The sequence below is a fragment of the Eleutherodactylus coqui genome, chromosome 11, assembly GCF_035609145.1.
Source record: "Eleutherodactylus coqui strain aEleCoq1 chromosome 11, aEleCoq1.hap1, whole genome shotgun sequence".
Lineage (NCBI taxonomy): Eukaryota > Metazoa > Chordata > Amphibia > Anura > Eleutherodactylidae > Eleutherodactylus > Eleutherodactylus coqui.
The window spans coordinates 22,961,551-22,984,410 of record NC_089847.1 but is presented as its reverse complement, the minus strand read 5'-3'; the positions used below and the strand labels follow the sequence as shown (position 1 = coordinate 22,984,410).

General features: G+C 46.3%; 1 protein-coding gene across 2 annotated transcripts in view; it reads right to left on the bottom strand.

The window, feature by feature from the left end:
• The window catches only part of PMFBP1 (polyamine modulated factor 1 binding protein 1), a 128,702-nt gene extending 115,742 nt beyond the window's left edge, over window positions 1-12,960 (bottom strand). The window contains exons 1-2 of one of the 2 annotated variants that reach the window (XM_066582497.1): window positions 12,894-12,960; window positions 10,633-10,755 (exon numbers count right to left, since the gene is read on the bottom strand). In XM_066582497.1, the coding sequence (XP_066438594.1) occupies window positions 10,633-10,662 (30 nt within the window). In that variant the 5' untranslated portion in view covers window positions 10,663-10,755; window positions 12,894-12,960. Of the gene's footprint in view, window positions 1-10,632; window positions 10,756-12,837 lie in introns of both variants that reach the window. The other variant, XM_066582498.1, reaches the window with a different exon arrangement.
• Between the last annotated feature and the right edge of the window lie 9,900 nt (window positions 12,961-22,860).

Genomic DNA, 22,860 nt, shown 5'->3' with positions numbered 1-22,860 from the left:
AGCCGGGATCCTCCTCCCCTGAGTCCCCTGCTCTTCAGTTCCGCAGGAGAGGACTCGGGAGGAAGCGTGCCAATCGCACATACTAACGTCAGAGTGCACCCGGGCTCAGCGCGAGCAGAGGGGGAGCGGCGCTGACAGCAAGGAGGAGGCAAGTATATAGGTTGGGGGGGGGGACACTATTATTACTACTGACGGGGGGCTTACTATTATTACTGAGGGGGGGGGGGTTAATGTTGCTATGAGGGTTAATATTACTGGGAGGGCTAATATTACAGAGGGGGGTATAATATTACTGTGGGGTTATTACTACTGAGGGGTCAATATTACTGTGGGGGTCACTATTACTACTGGGGCCACTGTGGGGTATTCTTACTACTGGGGCCACTGTGGATAAATGAATGGCCGCCCATGTAATACAAGGACAACTGGAGTCGGGTAGAACATGAGTTGCTCTAGTTCTGGGTCAAGATTGTGGTCCCAAGTGCGGCATATGATGCCCACCTGCCCCAATAGGACACATGACCATGGATTGTTATGGCAACTGATTATCCAGGAGTCTTGTGTGGTGCAGAGCGTTAAGACATCAGTATGTAGTCCTAAGCTCTCGCTCACGACCTAAAGGTTGCAAGTTCAATCCCCGCTTGGTTCAGATAGCCGGCTCAAGGTTAAAGGGGTTGTCTCGCGGCGAAAGCGAAAAAAAAAATTTTTCACTTACCCCCGCATTCTGCCCTGTTAAAAAGAAAGCATAGGTTAGTTTTTAAAAAGCACATTGCGCTTACCTGCATCAGTGTTCTGCAGCTTCTTCTATTCTTCTTTTAAAGATGGCGCCGCTGGTCTTCTCCCACGGTGCACCGCAGGTCTTCTCCCATGGTGCACCGTGGATTTTCTTCTCCTTCCTTGCGTTCCATTGCCGATTCCAGCCTCCTGATTGGCTGGAATCGGCACACGTGACGGGGCGGAGCTACGATGACGACGCGGTGAGCAGCTCTCCGACACGAGCGGCCCCATTCACCAGGCAGAAGACCGGACTGCGCAAGCACGTCTAAAAACGCCAGGAGACAGCGAAATTAGACGGATCCATGGCGACGGGGACGCTAGCAACAGAGCAGGTAAGTGAATAACTTCTGTATGGCTCATATTTAATGCACGATGTACATTACAAAGTGCATTAATATGGCCATACAGAAGTGTATAACCCCACTTGCTGCCGCGGGACAACCCCTTCAACTCAGCCTCCCATCCTTCTGATGTCGGTAAAATGAGTAAATAAATTAAAGTACCTGAAAGCGCTGCGGAATAAGCCCCCCTTTCCTCTATTGTAGTCTATGGACTGGTAATACATGTCCATGTATAATAAAAAACATAATAAATGCAATACCAATATAACTACTTCTGGACTTCTAATAGAAGTATTTAGCTAGACTTTATATCTAGGGGCGTTTTTACTTTTACCCAACGTTCCGAATTTCAGTATGGCTGGCACAAGCAGCAGGAATGATGTCACGTCTTATCAGATACAAGGATATATTGCGCATACATACATGCACAGAATGGGAGGCACTTATAACAATAAGTGCTATTAGGGGACATAACAGACAGAAAAATCCATTCATTGCCTCCTTCAAAAGGAAAGAATAAACATAATAAGCGTTACTAGACATAAGTGACAGAGATGTTCCTGATTCCGGTGTCCTTCTCCGCTGCTTATTCTTCCATTAGCTGGTGCTGCAGTTTTCCCTAGGTCCTACAATATTCATGGTTTAGCAGATCTACATATCAGTAGTAGATGCCACGATTCATGAAGCACAAACAACAATGATGGGCGACTAGGACTTCGTACTAACCGGCCTGCCTGGTGGCATCAAACAAAGGTCTGTCTTTTGCTTAGCACTATCTGGTCTGCTTTATGCTAGAGCTCAATAGCAACACCCAAGAGTCATAGTGATCTAGGGAATTACTGCAACTTCACCGTTTCCCTATTGTGACACGGTCAGAGCGTTATAGAATAGGTGCCCTTGGAAAACAATGAAGTCAGGCATGGTCACCCCATGATTTTGCAGCACCTTGCAGGTGACTGTATATTGCTATAGGGCCCCTCGACTTAGAGCGTGGTATACTCAGACTTTATGGTTGCAGAGCGTGGTATACTCAGACTTTATGGTTGCAGTTCATGTATACACTATGTTGACAAAAGTATTGGGGCACCCACCAATCCTGTGCCGTCAGGAGAAGGGGACATGGAAAATCGGATGTGTGAGAGTATCACAGTACACACAGGCATATCCCAGCACAGAAACCATCAGAATGCCATGACGTGTAGCGTTGACAGGGTATAGTGGTGGGATGTCACCCAAGTGACCAATCAATCTGGAGCGCACAAAAAAGGTGGAATATACCTACCCGATAATCGGGTTTTTAGGAGTCTCCACAACAGCACCACCTGATAGGACAGGAACCTGATAGGTGCTGTAAGGTGCTGTAAGTATAATCCACCTTTTCCCATCGTCAGGGTGGGACTATGGCCAAAAAGGACCCTGTGACTGAAGGCCAGGTCTTTGTCCCTCTGAACGTGCACCCTATAATGTCTGGGGTCTTTTCCATACTGCAGACTTGCATATTTGGTCCACCGATGCCGAGGCATGTTCAGCCCAGGTGGTGGATACCGCCTTGTAGAGTGGGCCTTCAGTCTAGCAGGGGCCTCTTTATTTATTGCTTTATATGCCTCTGTAATGGCCAGGCGAATCCACCTGGCTATAGAACTTTTTGCTTCTTTCTTGCACCTGTTGGAGCCCAAAAAATTGAATAAATAAACAAACAATCGTCCTGTCTCCACTGGCTCGTGGCGCTGATATATTGCAGGACTGCTCTCCTGACATCCAGGCAATTAAATTCCCGTTCTTGAGAATTTTTAGGTTTGTAAAAAAAAAAAAAAGGGAATTACTATGTCCTATGCTATATGGAATGGGGACACTACTTTAGGCATAACGTGCTGGTGAATGGATAAGGCCTGTAGTTCACTAACCCGTCTGGCTGAAGTCATTGCCACTAGAAGAAACGTTTAGTGTCAGAACTCTAATAGGGAGTGATTATATTGGTTCAAACGGTTCTGAAGACAGAGCCAATTTAGGTTCCAATCTGGGACTAAATTCGTAATTTTTGGTTTTAATCTGTCTGCTGCCTTGATAAACCTATCTATCCACCTCTGAAGGCAGCACTAACGGCCGATACCTGGACCCTTCGGGGAGAGGCCCTTATCCAGGCCCTCCTGCAGAAAATCAAGTATGATAGGGATGTCAGGGGAAGAGACAGAGCTTATTTTCCTGATCCCACGAGATATAGCTTTTCCAGATTTTTAGATAAGTCTTATTGGTTGTTATTTTCCTAATTGCTAATATGGTCTGCGTCACCTTCTCTGAGAAGCCTCTTCCCAGCAGCATGGATTTTTCAATATCCAAGCTGCAAGGCGAAGGCCTGCTATACCTGAATATCTTAAGGGACCTGGTATCAGAAGGTCTGGCCGCGCAGGCAGGAGGACTGGGTCTTGTAGGCTTAGGTTCTTTAGAAGTCTGAACCAGCTCCTTGGCCAGAATGGAGCTACTAGGATAAGAGAGCATTTCTGGGAGCAGAATCTCTGGAGGACCTTTGGGATTAGCGGAATTGGTAGAATGTGTAGGCCAAACCTCCGCCTCAATCCTGATCCAACGCGTCCACTGCTACTGGGTGATCCCCCAGGCTGAGGGAGAAGAACTTATCCACTTTGTGATTTGCTTTGATGCAAATCGGTCCAGATACAGAATTCTTCTTTGTTAGGAATTGGAAGGCCTTCTGTGAAAGGGACCACTCCCCCGGGTCTATGCGTTTCTGGCTGAAATAGTCCGCTTTTTTGTTTAAGGTTCCCTTTAAGTGGGTTGCCAATATCAATAGGACTCGCTCCTCTGCCCAGCAAAAGATTTTTTGGGAGATGCCCTGCAAGGATGGGAATTTTGTTTCCCCCTGATGCAATATTGTCCATCAAGATCTTCGGATGCTAATTGCGCATAGAATCCCCTAATTTTTGAAGGGCTTGACCGGTCCCGGATTTGCAGGGGCCAGATTCTCTGAAGAAATAAGTCCCCAACGTGAGCACCCCAGCCTCGAGCACTTGCATCTGTCTGTAATGCATACAGTGGTGTCCTGAAGCCCCCCTGATAGGTTCGGGGGCGCGAGCCAACAGCGCGGGGATGTCCTTACTGAGTTCCCTATGTACATCCTTTTTTCGAGTGAGGACCGATTTCTGTCCCAGGCCCCCAGAGTTGCGCTTTGTAGGACTCTGGTGTGCGCCTGAGCCCATGCCACTCCCAGGATGCACGAGGTTAGCTTCCCTAGTAATGACATGGCTTCCCTGATCTTGCAGGTTTTGTTTTTCAGAAATGCGCTGATCTTGAGTTGAAGCCCCTGTACCTTTGAATCGGGAAGAAATGAGCGCTGATTTTTTGAGTCGAGCATGATGCCTAGAAACAGCTCCTTTTGGATGGGAATTATGTCTGACTTTTCCCTGTTTATTATCCACCCCAAGTACTGGAGAAGGTGAAAGGTCGTCGCCAGGTGTTTCTTAGGAGCTCCCTGGTTTCTGCTATGACCAGGATGTCGTCCAAGTAAGGCACCATCAGGATTGATATCAGGATATTCCAGAGGGGACACAGGAGAATTGGAAGCGCCTCGTTCTTTCCCCCATACGAAGTGCAAACTTGAGGAATTTCTGAGTCCATATGGACCGGTACATGAAAATATGCATCTTTTAAAACTATAGACGCTGCTGAGTTTGCGGACTACATTGTGAATCTTCGATACTGTATATAATCATTTAGTGGCTTTAGATTTATGATCATACAGTGTTTCCACACAATTTTTTGATCAAAAATAGCCTGGAGTAATGTCCTGTAAATTTTTGTATTTGAGAGACCGGAGTTACTGCTTTCAGCTTCAGCAGGTCCCGGACCCCCCGTTGGGGGAAGATGTAATTGGTGACCTGAGCCTCCTGTGGTCAAAAATTTTTGTCGGGGGTTGAGATACGAATTCTATTTGGTACCCCTGGTGTAGGATTTGGGGAATCCAGGTGCTTTTTCAGAATAAGGCCCATCTGTCTGCAAAAGTCTGTAATCTTTCTCCAACTGGGATGGATTCATGGTCTCTGTTTGGGGGAAATCCCGCTGATAAAGGGTTAAAGAGGAATCCCCTGCCTTCGCCTTCTTTTCGGGTAGCTCCACTGACCCGTCTTGCCCTTACAGGGCTCTGAATGTTGTATGGGGGCCCGAAAAAAGGTCTTCCTTTTTTGTTGTTTCTCTTCTGGAAACCCTTTTTTCTATCCACTGCTTTCTCCAGGATTTGGTCCAAGTAAAAATTTCACATGAAAGGGGAGCGAACAATTTATTTTTGGAAGACAAATCGCCTGACCAGGATTTCAGCCACAGAACCCTTCTAGTGGAGTTAGATAACGCTGTAGCGTGTGCTGACATTTTGACAGTTTCGGGCCGATGCATCCGCCAAGAAGTTTGTGGCCATCTTCAATACCGGGAGTTCAGAATTTGTTCCTTTGGGGTCTTATTGGATATGTGAAGTTCTAACTGCCTCAGCCACACCTTAAGGTTCTGGCCACAAGGGTGGCTGCTACGCCGGGTTTGAGTAGACTGGCTGTGGCCTCCCGGGGTTTTTTTTTTTTCCAAGAGGCCCTCTGACTTCCCGTCCATAGAGTCCCTCAGCTGCATAGCGTCTTTGAATAGTAGGGTCGTTCACTTGGCCACTTCAGCTATGGGAACATTCACCTTGGGTGTTTCCTCTAAATCTGCGCATACCTCTTCCGAAAATGGGTAGCGCCTTTTAATCTCTTTAGTTGTGAAGGATCTGGTTTAACCCATTCTTTTATCTCTTGGATATTTTTATGGACTGGAAGGTGTGCCTACGTCTTTCTCCCAGCCCCCCGAAAACCTCATCCTGAATGGTGCGAAGTTGTCTGGGTTCTTCCATTTTGAGGGTAGCCCTGACCGACTTTATAAGTTTGCAAAGGCCCTCCTGGTTAAATAGAGATTTCTTGTAATCGTCCTCATCTGAGGACTCCTCAAGGACTGGCTGTTCCTCGAATTTGAAGATATGGTACTTCTTTGAGAGTCTGAGTAGTCTCCTGAGCTACCAGGCCTCCTTGAGAATGAATGCCGTAGCTGGCTGTACGATTTGGGATGTCAGGGCTGAGCATACTTCCTCCCTGATCAGCTGACTAATGTCCTCCATAAACCCGCTTGATTCTTCTTTATAACCTAGGTTATACATAATTTGCACAGCGGGTTTGTCATATGCGGAGGGTAATCTTTTTGTGCACTGTGGAAATTTTTTTGGTCTTGGTGGGCCGTCTACTTTCTTGTCCAAGTAAAATGCACCGATATTTAATTTAACATAACATTCAATCAAGGGTCTTTATACCCAATGGGCTACTTATGACCCCCATGGTAGCAACCGCTTCGGGAGTGTCCAGTACTGGAGTACTCAATCTTGCCAATACTTCAGTCACTGATGGACAGAAAAGCTTGTAAATGCAGAGCTTTACTTCAGCCCTTTTGTCTTCTCTCGGATTCTTTCTTTTTTTTTTTTTTTAATTTGGCAGCACTGCCACCTGGCCACGCTCCATTGTGTCATTGTACCCGTCACGAGGTGCTGCAGACTCCACCCCCTACTGCCTAGGCGAGCTTCAGAGTGCCGCGCCCGCTCCTATGCAGGCCCGCAGCTCCTGTGGACCACCAGCACCAGGGAGAAGGCAGAAGACAGACCGTGGCCCCCACGTAAAACCCCCAATGGGTCGCAGTGGGAGGAATCCGGCCCGGGTGAAGTGCCCGATGCAGCATCCTGGGAGATGATTCTAGGGAAGGGAGGACCAACTTCCTGACTTCCGATCCCTGTAAGTATTCCTGCTGGGATCTTCCCCCAGCACCTCTCTGCGATCCTGCCTCCTGGCAGGACAGGGAAACACTGGGGAAGGTGGGAGATGGGGGTGGAGCTTTTAAACCTCTGTGTGTTCCTGTCCTATCAGGAGGAGGAGATCTCAGGTGGTGCTGTTGTGGAGGCACACAATACACTGCCCAAATCTACATACACCAGCACTTCCCTTGGCTCAAGAGCTGTGCCCTACCGCCCGTGGGCAAGAGCTGTGCCCTACCGCCCGTGGGCAAGAGCTGTGCCCTACCGCCCGTGGGCAAGAGCTGTGCCCTACCGCCCGTGGGCAAGAGCTGTGCCCTACCGCCCGTGGGCAAGAGCTGTGCCCTACCGCCCGTGGGCAAGAGCTGTGCCCTACCGCCCGTGGGCAAGAGCTGTGCCCTACCGCCCGTGGGCAAGAGCTGTGCCCTACCGCCCGTGGGCAAGAGCTGTGCCCTACCGCCCATAAACATACATCCTACAAATATCGATAGGCAGTGAAAAACTGTGGACCATCTTTAGACTCTCTACAATTGAGGAGGGATCAGATCACCACATGGAGACCTGCTAAAAAGGCTGAAAAATCTCTGTATATGATATAAAGCGAATTTCTTCATTCTACACGTCTAATAATGCTGAGAATTGATGCCAGGTTTACGGCACGCGAGACAAAGCTGTATACAGATAGTAACTCCTGGACTTAGACTGGCAGAGCACTGCAGTTCTGCATACATGAAACCATATTGAACACAAACCAGCCCACCTAGGAGTGATGCGACCCGTCATCCAGACCCATGCATAATCTGACTTGACCAAGTTGATAAATGATCTTGTCACTTACAAAACACAAGCCTACCTAATAACATTAATGTTTGTAAAGTTTTATCCTTCATACAAGTTTATTGTACTCATTTATATAGTGCAGCGCTGTACAGAGATCGCCATCACATCGGCCTCCATCCCCACTGGGGCTCATAATATACATTTCAAATTAACCTATCAGTACGTTTCTGGAGTGCGGGAGGAAACCAGAGTGCCCAGAAGTTAATTGGCACAAACATGGGAAGTACAAACTCCATGCAGATGTTGTCCTTGGTCGGATATGAACCCAGGACCCCAACGCTGCAAAGCAACAAGAGGAATGGAGGCCTATATAAAAAAAAGGTAAAAAGAATATTTTAAGATAATGAAAAAGAGAATGCCTCAAGAATTAGCCTTGTACTTTTAAAGGGTCTGATATTTCCAAAAACAGCGCCACACTTGTCTGCGAGTTATTGCAGCTGGTCCCATTCAAGTGTTAACTTGAGCTGAGACACGTATAGCCCAATGAGACGAGTGGTGCTTTAAAACAAAACCCCAGACCCTTATTTCTAATATTGGAAAGTTCTCCTAATTATCTTTTTGCTCTTTCTAGTGAATTGAAAAGTTTCTCAATAAAAATACAGGTAAATAAAATAAAACAAAAATAACGAACGACCAACACCGAGAACGGGCCAGTTTGGCAACCAGCCATCAAAAGAGATTGGGACTGTGCCGGCTCTCAGGATTGGGAGGGGGCATCGCAGGCTACGTGGGCGAGTATTAACTTCTAACAAGGTCTCTATACACAGGACAACTGGCGGGCCATTAGCAGCTATGGATCCCCTGCTTTTACACAGGAGAGATAGTCATTCTTAGAACGGAGGCAGAGCGGGACGGAGATTGTTCTGGCCTGGCTGCGTCCATTCACAGTAAACAGGCAGTTGCTCATAGACTGAGTGCTTCCTGTTTACACGGCCTGATAGTTGCTTCATTTTTAGGTGAGCTAAAAACCAAAGAGACTCCAATAAATGATTTGTCACTCAGCGCCCTGTTGGCGGCCAAATTCGCTATGTCCAATCATTCGGGCGACGATCGCTCTACCCACTACATATTCAGGCCTACATAGTTGCCATACTAGTAACCCCTCAAGCTGCCAGATTTACAACAGACCTGAAATGATGTTCAACTTACAATATCACAAGCCGCATGACACATGGGCAAGGATCAGGTAGACTCTTGTTAGTGGTAAGGGGGACTCTGACACGGAATATTGAAACTATAGATAGTCTGAGTGGGACAGATTTTTGTAATTTTTGCTAAACCGCTGCATATTTTACTAAATTAGTATAGTTTTGCCACAATTACAAAAACTACTACAAAAATCAACTCATGGATATATACCTTAAAGGGGTATTCACACAAGTTATTCCCTAGTCGCAGGGTAGGGCATATCTTTCTGATCAGTGGGGGTCCACCAATGGGACCCTCACCAACCTCATATTTGAAACGCTGGTACTCCTTGAAGTTTGGACAACTTGGAACTATACGAGCCTCCGCTTTATCCACTTCAATGGAACCATCTGAGTGCTTCTCTTAAAATGAATGCAGTGTATGCGCGTCCTCCGCTGCCCACATTTTGTGAAGCACCAGGGCTCCCATCTCGAGACCGGTGGAGGTCCCAGCAGTCAGACCCACACCGATCAGCAAGTTATCCCCCTTGTGGATAGGGTATAGCTTGCCATACAGTTATTTTCCCGTAGAGACAATGCTTCATTATACTTCTGTACATACCGAGTCTTATGGAGTTGGCCATAATCTTACAAAGGTACAGTAGAGGCCCCATGTACCTCTAATACAGGCTGCAAAATGGCTGTCACAACGAGAACTTTAGGTTTATTCACATATCACAAATCAAATAGCATTTTTTTTTCAGTGATTATTGCAAAATTTCACAATTGTGCTGTGATCACGGCAATAAACCACAATTTGACACAAAATGTGATTACACCATCACTATACATGGTTTTCACACTAATGGGAAGATGCACAGCTGTATTAAATACTGTGTTTTCCCAAAAATAAGAGCCTGTCATTCGTTTTTGCCCCAAAAGAGGCACTAGGTCTTATTTTTGGGGTTTGCCTTCTTATACTTACCTAGCAGGCTCAGTCCAGGTCCCTCCCGCTGCTCTCTGGAGCACTGACGCACTCCTTACAGTCCTCGGTCGTCCACAGAACATTACTTCCTGGTTATGGGGTTTATAAATCCCACCTCCAGGAAAAGATGGCTCTGATTGGTTTATCAATTGCTGCATTGGATTGGCTGAGCAGTGCTCAAGAACCAATCAGAGCCATCACTTCCTGGAGGTGGCATTTATGAATCCTGTAACCAAGAAGTAATTTTCTGTGTGTGGCTAAGGACTGCAAGAAGTGCGTCGGAGCTCCGGAGAGCAGCGGGAGGGACCAGGACCGAGCCTGCTAGGTAATGTATTCCTTTTTTTAATGTAATGCAGCCAGGGCTTATATTTCAAGCCTCCCTGAAAATCCCCCCCATAAACAGGGTAGGGCTTATTTTCGGGGAAACAGGGTAGTAATCTATGTGTAGGGGCCCATACATCATATATTAAGAAGTCAAGTTTTGCCGTAAAACCATAGTAATTTGCAATAAATCAATGGTGGCTTTGCTGCCCGTACAGAAATGACCAGGGCTTGCCAGCATCCCGTAACGGCATTTTGGGAGAGGATGATCTCAGCTGTGAGTCTGTGAAGAGAACTTGGGACCAAGTTTTACAAGCATTGCATTAAATGTTCTGGGCCAACATAAGTAATATGACCACAGATCAATACAGATCACTAAAATACAAGATCACTGGTGAGTGAACATCACTTACTGACCTGGAAGCTGGCACTTCTCCTCATCTCCATGGTGCTCCTTCCTTACAAGCAGTAGTCAATGCAAAGGTGAAAAAAGCTTGGGATCTGGACCGAATCCTGGCTGCCGGAGTTATGGATCAGTCACTGGCAAAGGTACAGAAGCGTTAGCATTTCACAAACAGGACTTCTAGGGATAAACACTCAAGTTTAAAGAGTGCGACGCGTCACTTATAACACGGACACCCCATCCACACGACAGATCTGCGCGGTAATGGGTGTGTTACATGGCGCGCACAGAGTTCTATACTGCGGACCTCCCATATTACGTGTTTTACTCATTGGACGTACATATCGGAGTGCTGCTCCTCTGTCAGATCTCCACTAATTTTCAGTAAAAGTATTGCGCACTCGTTCATTTCCCATTGGCTCTGCAAATAAAGCAATAAACAGGCCGTAGCCCATCTATTCGGGAGCGCGCCCAGCATGCACGTATATTGTGGGCTTTGCCATTTTTTGCAAAATTGAATCCTTTTCCCATCATCTTTTGAAAAACGCTACAAAACCCGCTATATGACAACAATGTGTCAACACAACTAAGGCTGCGGACACACGGAAATGTCCGCAGGGGCCAGCTCTACCCCATAGAGAGGAGGAACGGCAGCAGTGGAAACGGCCACAAAATTGACATGCCGCGGCTCTGAATTCCACGTGGCGCGTCTATTTCAGCGCGGCCTCTGTGCAGCGTGGGAACGAGATTTTTTTTCAAATCTCATCCACTTTGCCGCTTTATCCCGGGATTAAAAATTGCATGGAAATTCCGCAGCATTCCACCCCGTGTGAAGCCGGCATGAAAGATGGATGCTGATTGAGGCCTCCTTCACACGGCTACAAAACGTGAACAAGATTTAGAAAATCTTACTTTGAAAATCCGTGACAGATCTGCCCTGTGTGAATATATCCTCAGGGCTCATGTACACGAGTGGGTTTTCACCACGCTGCACGAGGGATACATGGTGACAGGAGGCAATGGACGTCAATGGCCTCTCATTGTGCCATGCACACCAGCATGTGGGCACAGCGTATCCATATGCAAAGGGAGTATATTGCACCATGCTCTATTTCTGTGCATACGATATGCTGACCAATGCAATACTTGGCGTATGGGCAGTGTTTTGATACGCATCCCTGCTCTGAATTTAAGAAAAAGGGGAAAAGAAAAAAAAAGAAAAAAAGTCACACTGCAAAGTCTGTGAGGTCAGATTTAGTGATGAGCGAGTATACTCGCTAAGGGCAATTGCTCGAGCGAGCATTGCCCTTAGCGAGTACCTGCCCGCTCGAGACAAAAGGTTCGGGTGCCGGCGGCGGGCAGGGAGCGGCGGGGGAGAGCGGGGCGGAACGGAGGGGAGATCTCTCTCTCCCTCTTTCCCCCCCACTCCCACCTGCTCATGGCCACTACTCACCGCTCCCCCGCGCCGGCACCCGAACCTTCTGTCTCAAGCGGGCAGGTACTCGCTAAGGGCAACGCTCGCTCGAGTAATTGCCCTTAGTGAGTATGCTCGCTCATCTCTAGTCAGATTCCCAGGTATGTGCAGCGCATGCTCAGCGTACGGGCTGCGTATGTGTAAAACACTGCTGGAGCTCCGCGGCGGTTTAGGCACAAGCCCGTGGCCATGAGCTCTTAGGCCTCCCTCACAGAGGCGATCTTTTCAGCATTTAGCGCTGCGCTTTCAGCGGCTCCCATTGTTTTCAATGGAGCCTCTCAGACAGCCGCCCGATCGTGTCACAGCACAAGATCGGCGCACGTTCCTGCTTTACGATGTGATTAAAAGGAGGCTCCATAGGGAGACATGGGTGATAAAAGAAAGCAAAGCGCAGAAGGACACGACACAACGTAAATGTGAAGGAAATCACTGGTCTCATAATCCCGCGGTTTCGCTCACTCTCGCGTCGCTCCATTTTATCGCAAGTGTGACGGCGCACTAATAGTACTAAAAAAAACGTTCGCTTCCTGAGCGCAGAAAGGGTCCGTTTACACTAAACGACAATCGCTTGGACGAGCGGATGAGGTCATCGCCTTCGCGCCGCCTGTTTATACAGCAGATACGTCATTGGCTCGTTTATACGAGAAATTGTTCCGTCGCTCAGAAGCGTTCCGTGTAAAAGAGCCCTTAGATAGTTGCACATAACATCAAAAACCAGTGCAAAGAACACGCAGACAGCACTCACCACATAAACACCCAGACACGGGTAACATCCACATAAACACCCAGCAGACTCCTCACCATCACTGCAGGCGGCATCTCTCAGCTCCTCATTCACCTCAGCGCAGCCTAACCCGCTACACAGCCCGCTGCCGAAGACTGACAAGCAAACTGTCCAACCACTCTTTCCCGCCCTGGCCACAGTAACCAATCACAGAGCAGCGCTGCTATTCCGCTTCCGGTGGTAGGGTAAAACTCGGGTTGCCTAGGGAACGGCTTCGTTCAGTAACCGGCTCTACGGCTACGGCCAGCCAATAGGAGGTGAGAATGGCTGAGTGACAGGAAAACCAGGCAATGACACGTAAGCCGAAGAAGGTTGGTGGAGAGGAACAGAAAGCGTCTCCCTGTTACTAGGGAGACGCTCCCACAGCTGCAGTGTGAGTAAAACGGTAAAGGCTAAAGTGGAGTGGGATAAAGGAGGTCTGACGTCAGGTGACGTTCCTCAGTCACGTGACTGTATAGCAGAGACTAGATCTGTAGAAGGTGCAGGTTAAGAGGCACAGGGTGACTGCTGGAGAGTGAATTGTAGAGCTGTGTGATGCTTGTCACCCCGTGCACAGGAGCCACATGGGGAGTTGGTTGGGGTGAATTAACCCCTTAATGACTAGGATCTTTTGGTCCAAAAGGAAGGAGGCACTTTTTAAGGATTTTACCCATGTGGCGGTTTTACTGCCCTCTGTTTTTTTCCCCTTCAGCTAGCAAAATTGTTTTTGCTGCCTATTTTTCTTAACACAAAGGACTATTTTTTTGCAAAGAATTTTACTTTCTTTTTAATTTTCAAGAGGCTTAAAAAACTTTAAAAAATCTTTTCATTTTATAATTGTTTATTTTTAAAATTAGTATTAGAGATGAGCGAGCGTACTCGGATAAGCACTACTCGTCCGAGTAATGTGCTTTATCCGAGTACCGCTGTACTCGGGGCTAAAGATTCGGGGAGCGCCGCTGCTGACAGGTGAGTCGGAGCGGGGCAGAGCGGGCGGGAGAGAGGGAGAGAAAGATCTCCCCTCCGTTCCTCCCGGCTCTCCCCTGCAGCTCCCCGCTCCGCAGCGCGTCCCGAATCTTTCAGCACGAGTACAGCGGTACTCGGATAAGGCACATTACTCGGACGAGTAGTGCTTATCCGAGTATGTTCGCTCATCTCTAATTAGTATATTTACGCCAAAATAAAGTACAGGAATGGTTTTTATCATATATATAATTTAAAAAAAAATTTATTCTGTAATTTAAAAAAATGTCACTCATTTTTGATTTTTAAAAAATATCTATGTCCCTCATGACACCATGTAAGACCTCTGTAAGTCATGCACATTGTCTTTTTTTTCCTAAATTTCACACTTTTCCCCTGTAGTTGGGAGAGAGAGGGAGAGGAGACAGAGAGGGGGAGGGAGAGGAGAGAGAGAGAGGGGGGGAGGGAGAGAAAGGGGGGCAGGGAGGGAGAGAGAGAGAGAAAGAGGGAGGAGAGAGAGAGAGGGGGGGAGGGAGAGGAGAGAGAGAGAGGGGGGAGAGAGAGAATAACGAGGACCCGAGCATTTGGATACTCGCTCATCTCTAGTAGGTATCCTTTAGTTTGTTTTAACCCTTTGGACTCCGATTTAAAAAGATAATTCTAACCAGACAACCCCTTTAAATCCTCATGGGGGGGGGGGGGCTGTACGATGCTTGTGGGGTGCACAGGAGGCACGGAGTAAGTGTCTGGTGGTGGAGAATGAATTTAAGAGCCCATGTGGGCCTATAGGGTGCTGTAAAGTGGGTGAAAGGAGGGTAGAGGCTAGAGTGGATTAGGTAAAAGGAGGTCTGATGGCAGCCATCACAGCGCCAGTGCTTACATGGTATTACACAGGGAGTTCTGCCATGGTTAGTCAGCTTTAGGAGCAGTCCTGGAATATGTGGGTGCATGCTGCACAGTTTGTTTGAAGGGTCTTAATGATGTACAGTGCGGCTGGTTTGGGGGGTAGTCATAGGGTGCAACCTGCGTGTGATAGGAGAGAGATCCAGGGAGTGGGGGGTCATGGGTAAAACTAAAGATGACCTAATATCGGCTATCTATAGTATATCATTGGAATTTGGCTACTCGGGACCCTTGCCAATCAGCTGGTGAAAAGCTACTGTAAGGCCTCGTTCACACGGGCGACATGGCATCGCCGCGAGAGAAATGGTTCGTGCGATATCGCTACCTCTTCTTGTAGCAATACCACAATTTTGTAGCGCTACATAGTCGCGCCACTTTGTAGCATCAAATGCAATGATTTTCATGGGAGGCTTGTAATATAAGCCCTACCATGAAAATAAGCTGTAGCTGAAGGAGAGAAAAAATATATACATACATCATCTTAGACACGCTGTCAGCCCGGCCACATCTTCTCCCCGGTCCTGACCCTGATCTTCTGGCCGAGGATTGAAAAATCCCCGCCTTCTAGAAGCGCTGGCTATGATTGGCTAGCGCTTAGCCAATCACAGCCAGCACTCGATGAATGGCTGTGATTGAACCAATCACTAAGTTGATCAATCTTGGCCTTCCTAAAGTTTAGTATTTTCGTAGCTTCCCTATAAAACTCTCTCTTGAGGGACAAGTTGAAATTTATTAGATTATGGTCACTATTTGCCAGGTGACCCCCAACCTGCGCCTGTTATTCTGTCAGGGTTATTGGTTAGTATGAAGTCCAAAATGTCTGTCGCTCTAGTTGGGTCCTGTACAAGTTGGGTAAGGTAATTCTCTTTAGTAATCAACAGGAAGTTGTTGCTTTTATGAGATCCGCAGATTTCGGCTTCCCAGTTTATATCCGGATAGTTAAAGTCCCCCATAATAATTACCTTCATCTATTTGCTTCAATGATAGATTTTCAGTAGCTTGTTATATTTGGTGTCTATAGAAACCCATTTGAGGATTTTATTGTTGTTCTTTTTATCCCTTCATGTATTTCCACCCATAGAGACTCCACACGTTTATCTCCCTCTAATATATCTGCCCGTAATGTGGGCTTTAAACAAGATTTTACATAAAGACAAACCCCTCCCTCTTTCCCGTTTTTATGATCCCTTCTGAAAAAACTGTAACCCTGTTCACCACCCAGTCACAGCTTTCATCCATCCAGGCCTCCGTTATTCCCACTATATCATAGTTTTTCTCAGACATTATTACTTCTAGTTCGTCTACTTTATTGGTCAGACTTCTAGCGTTAGTCACTATACAGTTTAAAGGGTTTTGACTATTATTTTATATTATGTGTATCCCTACTAACTGTTCTGCCAGTTCTAACTGTACTAACCCCTCCCACCACTCCACCCCATTTCCGTTTCTTTTGTCCCAGGTCACTGTCTTCCTCCCCCACCCCAGTCACCCCAGTTCCTAATTTAAACAGCTGCACTTTCCCCATCGAGATGCACTTGTCCCTATGTAGCCAACAGCTAAGTCAGCCCAGTTCTCCAAGAACCTAAACCAATCCTTCCTACACCGACTCTAGAGCCACTTGTTTACCTCTCTAATCTTCTGCAGCCTTTTTGGTGTGGCACGTGGTAAAGGTAGTATTTAAAAAGAAAAAAAAAAAAAAACTTTGGAGGTCCTTGCCCTTAGCTTACATCCAAGTTTTCTGAAATCATTTCTAAGGACCTTCCACCTACCTCTAACTTTGTCATTGGTGCCAATGTGTACCATGATCGCTGGATCCTCACCAGCCCCTCCCAGTAATGTCAACCCGATCCACGATGTGTCGAACTCGAGGGTCAAGAAGACAACACACAGTTCGATGATCCCAGTCTTTGTGGCAGATTGCCCTGTCTGTTCCGCTAATAATTGAGTCCCCACTACCAGGACCTGTCTAGCCTGCCCTGCGCTCCTATTCACCTTCTTACTGAAGCAGACATCACCCTGGCAGTCAGAGGGCATGTTGTGCTAATCTTGTAATGGCATCCCCCTCATCTGTAAACTTTGCAAACTTGTTAGGGTGTGCCAGCTTAGGACCAGCCTCACTGATTCTCTTCCCTTTACCCTTCCTTCTAAGGGCTCCTGTCCACGGGCGAATTTTCACTGCATTCCCTGCAGCGATAATCCGTCTGCGGGGAACGCAGTGAACACTTTCCATAGCGTTGCTATGGAAAGCGCAGCTCTTCTGTCCACGAGCGGAGAATCATTGCGATTCCCCACGGTGAGCCTGTCAAATAGATCTGTCTGCCGGCTCCTGCTCCCGCAGCGGAGATTCGCCGCGGTATTTTGCAATGCCCGTGGGCAGGCAGCCTGTCACCCGGCTCGCTGCCGGGTTATCCTGCTCTCCTGACCTACCATCCACCCCCACATCTACCCAAGCGAGTGCTTGCTCAGTGAGCAGCAAACTCTTTTCCATGTTGTCAATGGATCTCAGTGTTGCCAGTTGCTCATTTAGATTCCGGATCTGGACTTCCCGATACGCAACAATCTCACATCTCATAGCAGTATGCACCCTCAATCAGCTGTTCAAGGTGTGCATACATGGCACAAGATGTACACTGGATGGCATTGTCTCACATGGCACAAGATGTACACTGGATGGCATTGTCTATCATGGAGCACATTCTAAATGGAGACTGTTCAGAAAGATTAGATGAAAGCAGTACATGCAAAAATTCAAATAGGTAAACAATAAATAAATACAAATGACTTTCCCAAAGTCCCTGAACCCAAGGTCACTAATCCCAAGTCACACTTATGACACAGTACAGTGTCAGCCACGCATGCTCACTAAGGTTTGGGTTGATATAAGACTTCTCTGTAGCACTCGTGTTCCTCCTCTATTTGAAATGGACACAGGAACTGCCACCGAAGCAATTATTAGATCCGGAGCTACACACGGGGCCTGAGCCTGAGCAGGAAGTGGTGTGGACTATTTATGTTGTGTGTACGGAGGAACAGTTTTTAGACAAAACCTTTAACTCGGACAACCCCTTTAATATCAAAATCCTTTGAACTTCACAATGAACATAAATGTGATAATTTCCCAGTCATTGTTACAAGGCTTGTTAAAAAGTCTGACATTGATTTGCAGAATGCTGCCTTCCAATAGGTGGCGCAGTAGAGGTATTGTTTCATCTTTCCATTTGCATATTTTTCAGAGGAGCACGGATGGCCTTATAAGTCTCCTCACACCTTCTAGGTGCTCTCCTTAAGGAGAAATTATACCCTCCCTGACCCACATCTATAAGCCTCTCATTAGTCAAGCCACAAACCTGCTGCATACTAATGAGGTGCAATCACTCCAACAGTTATTTATGCACGATTATCTTTTTCTACTGGAGAACATTGTGGCTTTGCCTCACAATTCCCAGTCATTGTTACAAGGCTTGTTAAAAAGTCTAAAAATTAATTTGCAGGAATGTTGCCTTCCAGTTGGTGGCACTGTAGAGATATTGTTCCATCTTCTCATTTGCATATTTCCCAGAGGAGCATAGGTGGCCTTATAAATCTCACACCTTCTGGGTGCTCTCCCTATGGAGAAACTATACTCTCCCTGACTCGTTTCCATTTTTACTTCATGTTTCACCTGACAATCCATATTATTGCATGTCCGTGGATCAAAGTATTCCCTGTATGAATGCTGTATTGGAAACAGAGCGTGAGCTATTTATTTTTTTTACCCACAACATATAGCCTAGCAGGTTACTTACCTGCTGCAATAGCAGTTCTAAAGTGGGATACTCAGAATATGGTAGTCAGTGGTATTGGCTGCTATGGTGGTCACTATCTTTGTCTGCACCATCATAGAGAAGAATAGCGGTGATAGGACCGCCCCCTGGACTCCTAAGCATAGAATGAGGAGCATGAATCTAAAGGAATAAACTACAAGGTATACAGAATCTCTTCAGCTCCTCCTGCCGACAAATCGGACACCATGTTCAACATGAAAGGTTCCCTGTAAATGTTTTGCTCTGCTACATCTAAATACATATATCTGGAGGAAGCTATGGAGTAGGGGTGCACAACGTGTGGCCCTAGTCATCTGGACACAGAAGTATCTATGTGTGGCTGCTCACATGTAGTTTCCACGTTGGTGAAGAGTGGCATATAGCAGGGCACAGGGGCGTAGCTAAAGGCTCATGGGCCCAGGTGCAAAAGTTTATCTTGGGGCCCCCCAACTTCTCTTAACCCCTTAACCTAGAGGTGTAACTTGAAGCTCCTGGGCCCAAATGCAAAACTATAATGCTTTATTCATAGTACTAGGCTCCTTATATGAAGAAGAGAGGCCTTATGGGCCCCCTAAGGCTCCTGGGCCCGGGTGCAACCACATCCTCTGCATCCGCTATAGTTACGCCAGTGGCAGGGCAACAGAAACGGATAAGTACTAAGGGAACACTGCACATCCTTGTATGGGTCCCCTATATATTAGAATAAAGTCTCAACCTATTACGCCCTCCAGAAATGAGTATATGAGTCAGAGGCATCATATATACATTCATCTCTCTCCAATGTAGTTTATAGGACTTATGAAATACCGGCACGTTACCTCGACATCCATAATCTACAATGGAGAGAGCCACGTACATTATCTCCTCCCTGGAGTGCTGATTGGGGGGAGGTGGGACTCCTGGAAGCGGAACTTACTTCAATTTATTATGGCACATACTTATGATATACCATAAATGTCTCAGATGGGAATACCCTTGCGGCCTTTGGAAATGATTCAGTATGGAAATGTGGCCCTCAGACTAAAAAAAAAAGTTGTGCACCCTTGATTTAGAGTAAATACGATGTGACCACATACCTGCATGTATCTGTAATATGAGTGACAAGCTCTTTATATCATTCGGTTCCCATTCCCGCGGTGTGAATTATGATGTAGTGCTAATTTTCTACAAAAGGGTGCAAAGGTGAAAGGTCGGAGTCTTATTTCTCCGCAGAACACTGAGCACTGCCACAGTCCAATATTTCATCTTAATAAACCTACCCGGAGCGCAGACAGGGCAGGGGCCCCTCATAAATCTGGCACCTCACAACGGCCTCTCTACTCCAGTGCTACAGGCAATTGTTCATTCGGAGGTAAGATCTGTCTGTGCCGCTGCCCTTACAAACTTCCACCCAGACGTCAATATCCCACATGCTTTGACTTGTTAATCAAATGACTTTATTTAGTCCAAAGCAATTTTTTCCTAATAAAAACAGAGTATTTATCTCCCCGGCTATAAAAACAGGATTGTTTTCAACTCTTCACTTATAGTTAAGATGCACATTTAGCTGGGATTGATTTCCAATGCCTCGCTCAATACCTTGTCACTTGCCATTTCCTACACACAGCATCTGTGTTCAGTTACTTACTGTAGGGAAAAGGCCCTGTGTGGAACATTTAAGGAAAGAGAAGGGATCATTTGGATGAAGAGTTAACAGCGCTCTCTCCAGTGTGCAGGAAGATTCATTGCCTTTATACGGACCAAGCCTTCATAGAAATCTGCACCGCAGACCTACCCTGTTTCCCTGAAAATAAGACATAGCATGATTTTCCAGAATTTTTGAGGATGCAAAATGATTTTTCAGGCTTTTTGAGGATGCTTGAAATATAAGCCCTACTCCAAAATTAAGCCCTGCTAACAGTTAATAAAAAAAAAAGTGAATTTAAATAGTGTCCAGGCAGCTATACATGTAAAAAAGTTAAACCTTTTTGAAAAAAAATTAATATAAGACACTGTCTTATTTTCGGGGAAACATGGTATCACTTGTGTTACAGGGAAATAGAGTGGTAATGCTGCAGTTCTCATCTACATTCTGTCCAATTATTAAAGGCATTTTTTTGTTAAGGAATGAGATTTTAAAAGATCTCATTAAGGGTTTTATGCAAATAGTTGCATTATAGACCTGTACATCCTCCGAGTCATCTATGGGACCCTACTGATTTCATAAAGATGTATTCTCTGTTGGAAGCTGTATTAAGCTACTGGGGTTAGCAGTGTCTACTTGCCGCATGTGGTGAGGGAGCTCCCGGCGCACATGTCAATCAAACCCATATGTTCCCATTTACCCGACAGAGACCAAAAGAGTAACAATGGGAGCCTATGGGCGATGGATGTTGTAAGCCAATATAGCTACGGAGGTGTTCACCGGGAGAAGCTTTTGATAGTCACTGCAAAACGCGGAGTGAAAATACCTGTACTGAGGGAATATTGTGTCTATAGGAGAATAAATCAATAACGTGCATGGAGCTCTGCGCTATACAGTGCCACACAGAATGGCTGTAGCTTCATAGTAGTCATAGGGACTCCACTGATTTTGTTGTTAGGAGTTTAGTTGTTCACGACTTTCGGCGACCTTAAAGGTGAGCTCCTCCATGTTTTTCGGTTTTGCACTGCTTCTTTCAGTTGTGTGATATCCATGCCAGTATCAGCCATCGTCCAAAATGTATAAATTAGCCGTGGCAGCGTAAATGGTTAATGTTATATAAAAATAAAGTTTTTATTTTACTCCAATAGATAAAAGCTATGTTTCGATCCAAAAACAGGGACCTTTTTCATACTGTGTTTTGATTTCTACAACACTTTCAATTTAAACCTTACAGGTGATTGTTGTTCATGCTTAATTACTGTGGGAGGTGTTAATTGGCTCAATGTCACTTATATGTTACTATAAGGCTGCATTCCCACGAACGTATATCGGCTCGGTTTTCACGCCGAGCCGATATACGTTGTCCTCATGTGCAGGGGGGGGGGTGAGGATGGAAGAGCCAGGAGCAGGAACTGAGCTCCCGCCCCCTCTCCGCCCCTCTGCACTATTTGCAATGAAAGGAGGTGGGGCGGGGTGGGGCCAAGTTCTGATAATTAGCCCCGCCCCCGCCTCTCCCCATTGCAAATAGTGCAGAGGGGCGGCAGAGAGGGGGCGGGAGCTCTGTTGCTGCTCCTGGCTCTTCCATTCCCCCCCCCCCCTGCACACGAGGACAACGTATATCGGCTCGGCGTGAAAACCGAGTCGATATACGTTCGTGGGAATGCAGCCTAAGTATGGGGTTTGTTGCACACTGCTTTTATGCTTGAAAAAGGTCCCTGTTTTTGGACCGAAACGTAGCTTTTATCTATTGGAATGAAATAAAAACTTTATTTTTATATAAAATTAACCATTTATGCTGCCACGGCTTATTTATACATTTTGGATTTATCTATGAGACTTGGGTTCTGGTCTCTGAAATGTGACTTTGCATATGATTCCCCCTTGCTCATTACAGCTGGACTATGTATGCTGTTGGTAACAAAAGAGTATCAGCCATCGTGTCCTTTGGCGGTCAGGTCTTCTTTTGCCACTGATCTGTCCAAGCATTATAGATTTTTGTAGTGACTTTTCTCACATTACATGGCCAAAATACGTGAGCCTGAGCGTGGTCGTCTTGGCCTCCAGTGACATATTGGGTCTTATACGATTCAGGACTTTTGTTACTTCTGCTGTCCACGGTATACACAGCAGTCTTCGCCAGCACCAGAGCTCCAACGCATCAATCCAATGAGTGTATCAGTGTTTTTTTTGCAATCCATCCTTTTATATCCATAGATGCCTATGGGGAAAACGGTGGTTTGCACTATCCTGCATTTAGTTGCTATGCCAATATCCTACTTTTCCAGATTATGTCCATGTTTAGCATTGCGCTTCGCCCCAATGTTATCCTATGTGTTATCTCTGGCATAGATTCTACATCATGGACAATTTTGAACCAAGGAAGAGGACGTCTCGCACGCATTCTATTGCCTTTTCGTCGATTTTGTTTTGAATTTGGCCATTTTTTGTAGTCATAATTTTTGTCCTTTTAATTCAGAGGCCCATTTTTTCACTTTCACTTTTAATCTCGCATATCAGCTGCTTCAGACAAGCCTCTGTGCAAGCAGAGTTGTCATACGTGTAAGAAAGACGTTGATGTTTCGGCCATCTATTTTCACCCTGGTTTTTAATTTGTCTAGGTCCCTTTTCTGTATCATATAGGTTAAACAAGAAGGGTGGGAGGATGCAGCCCTGTCGGACACCTTTCCCAATTACAAACCAGTGTCCCCATAC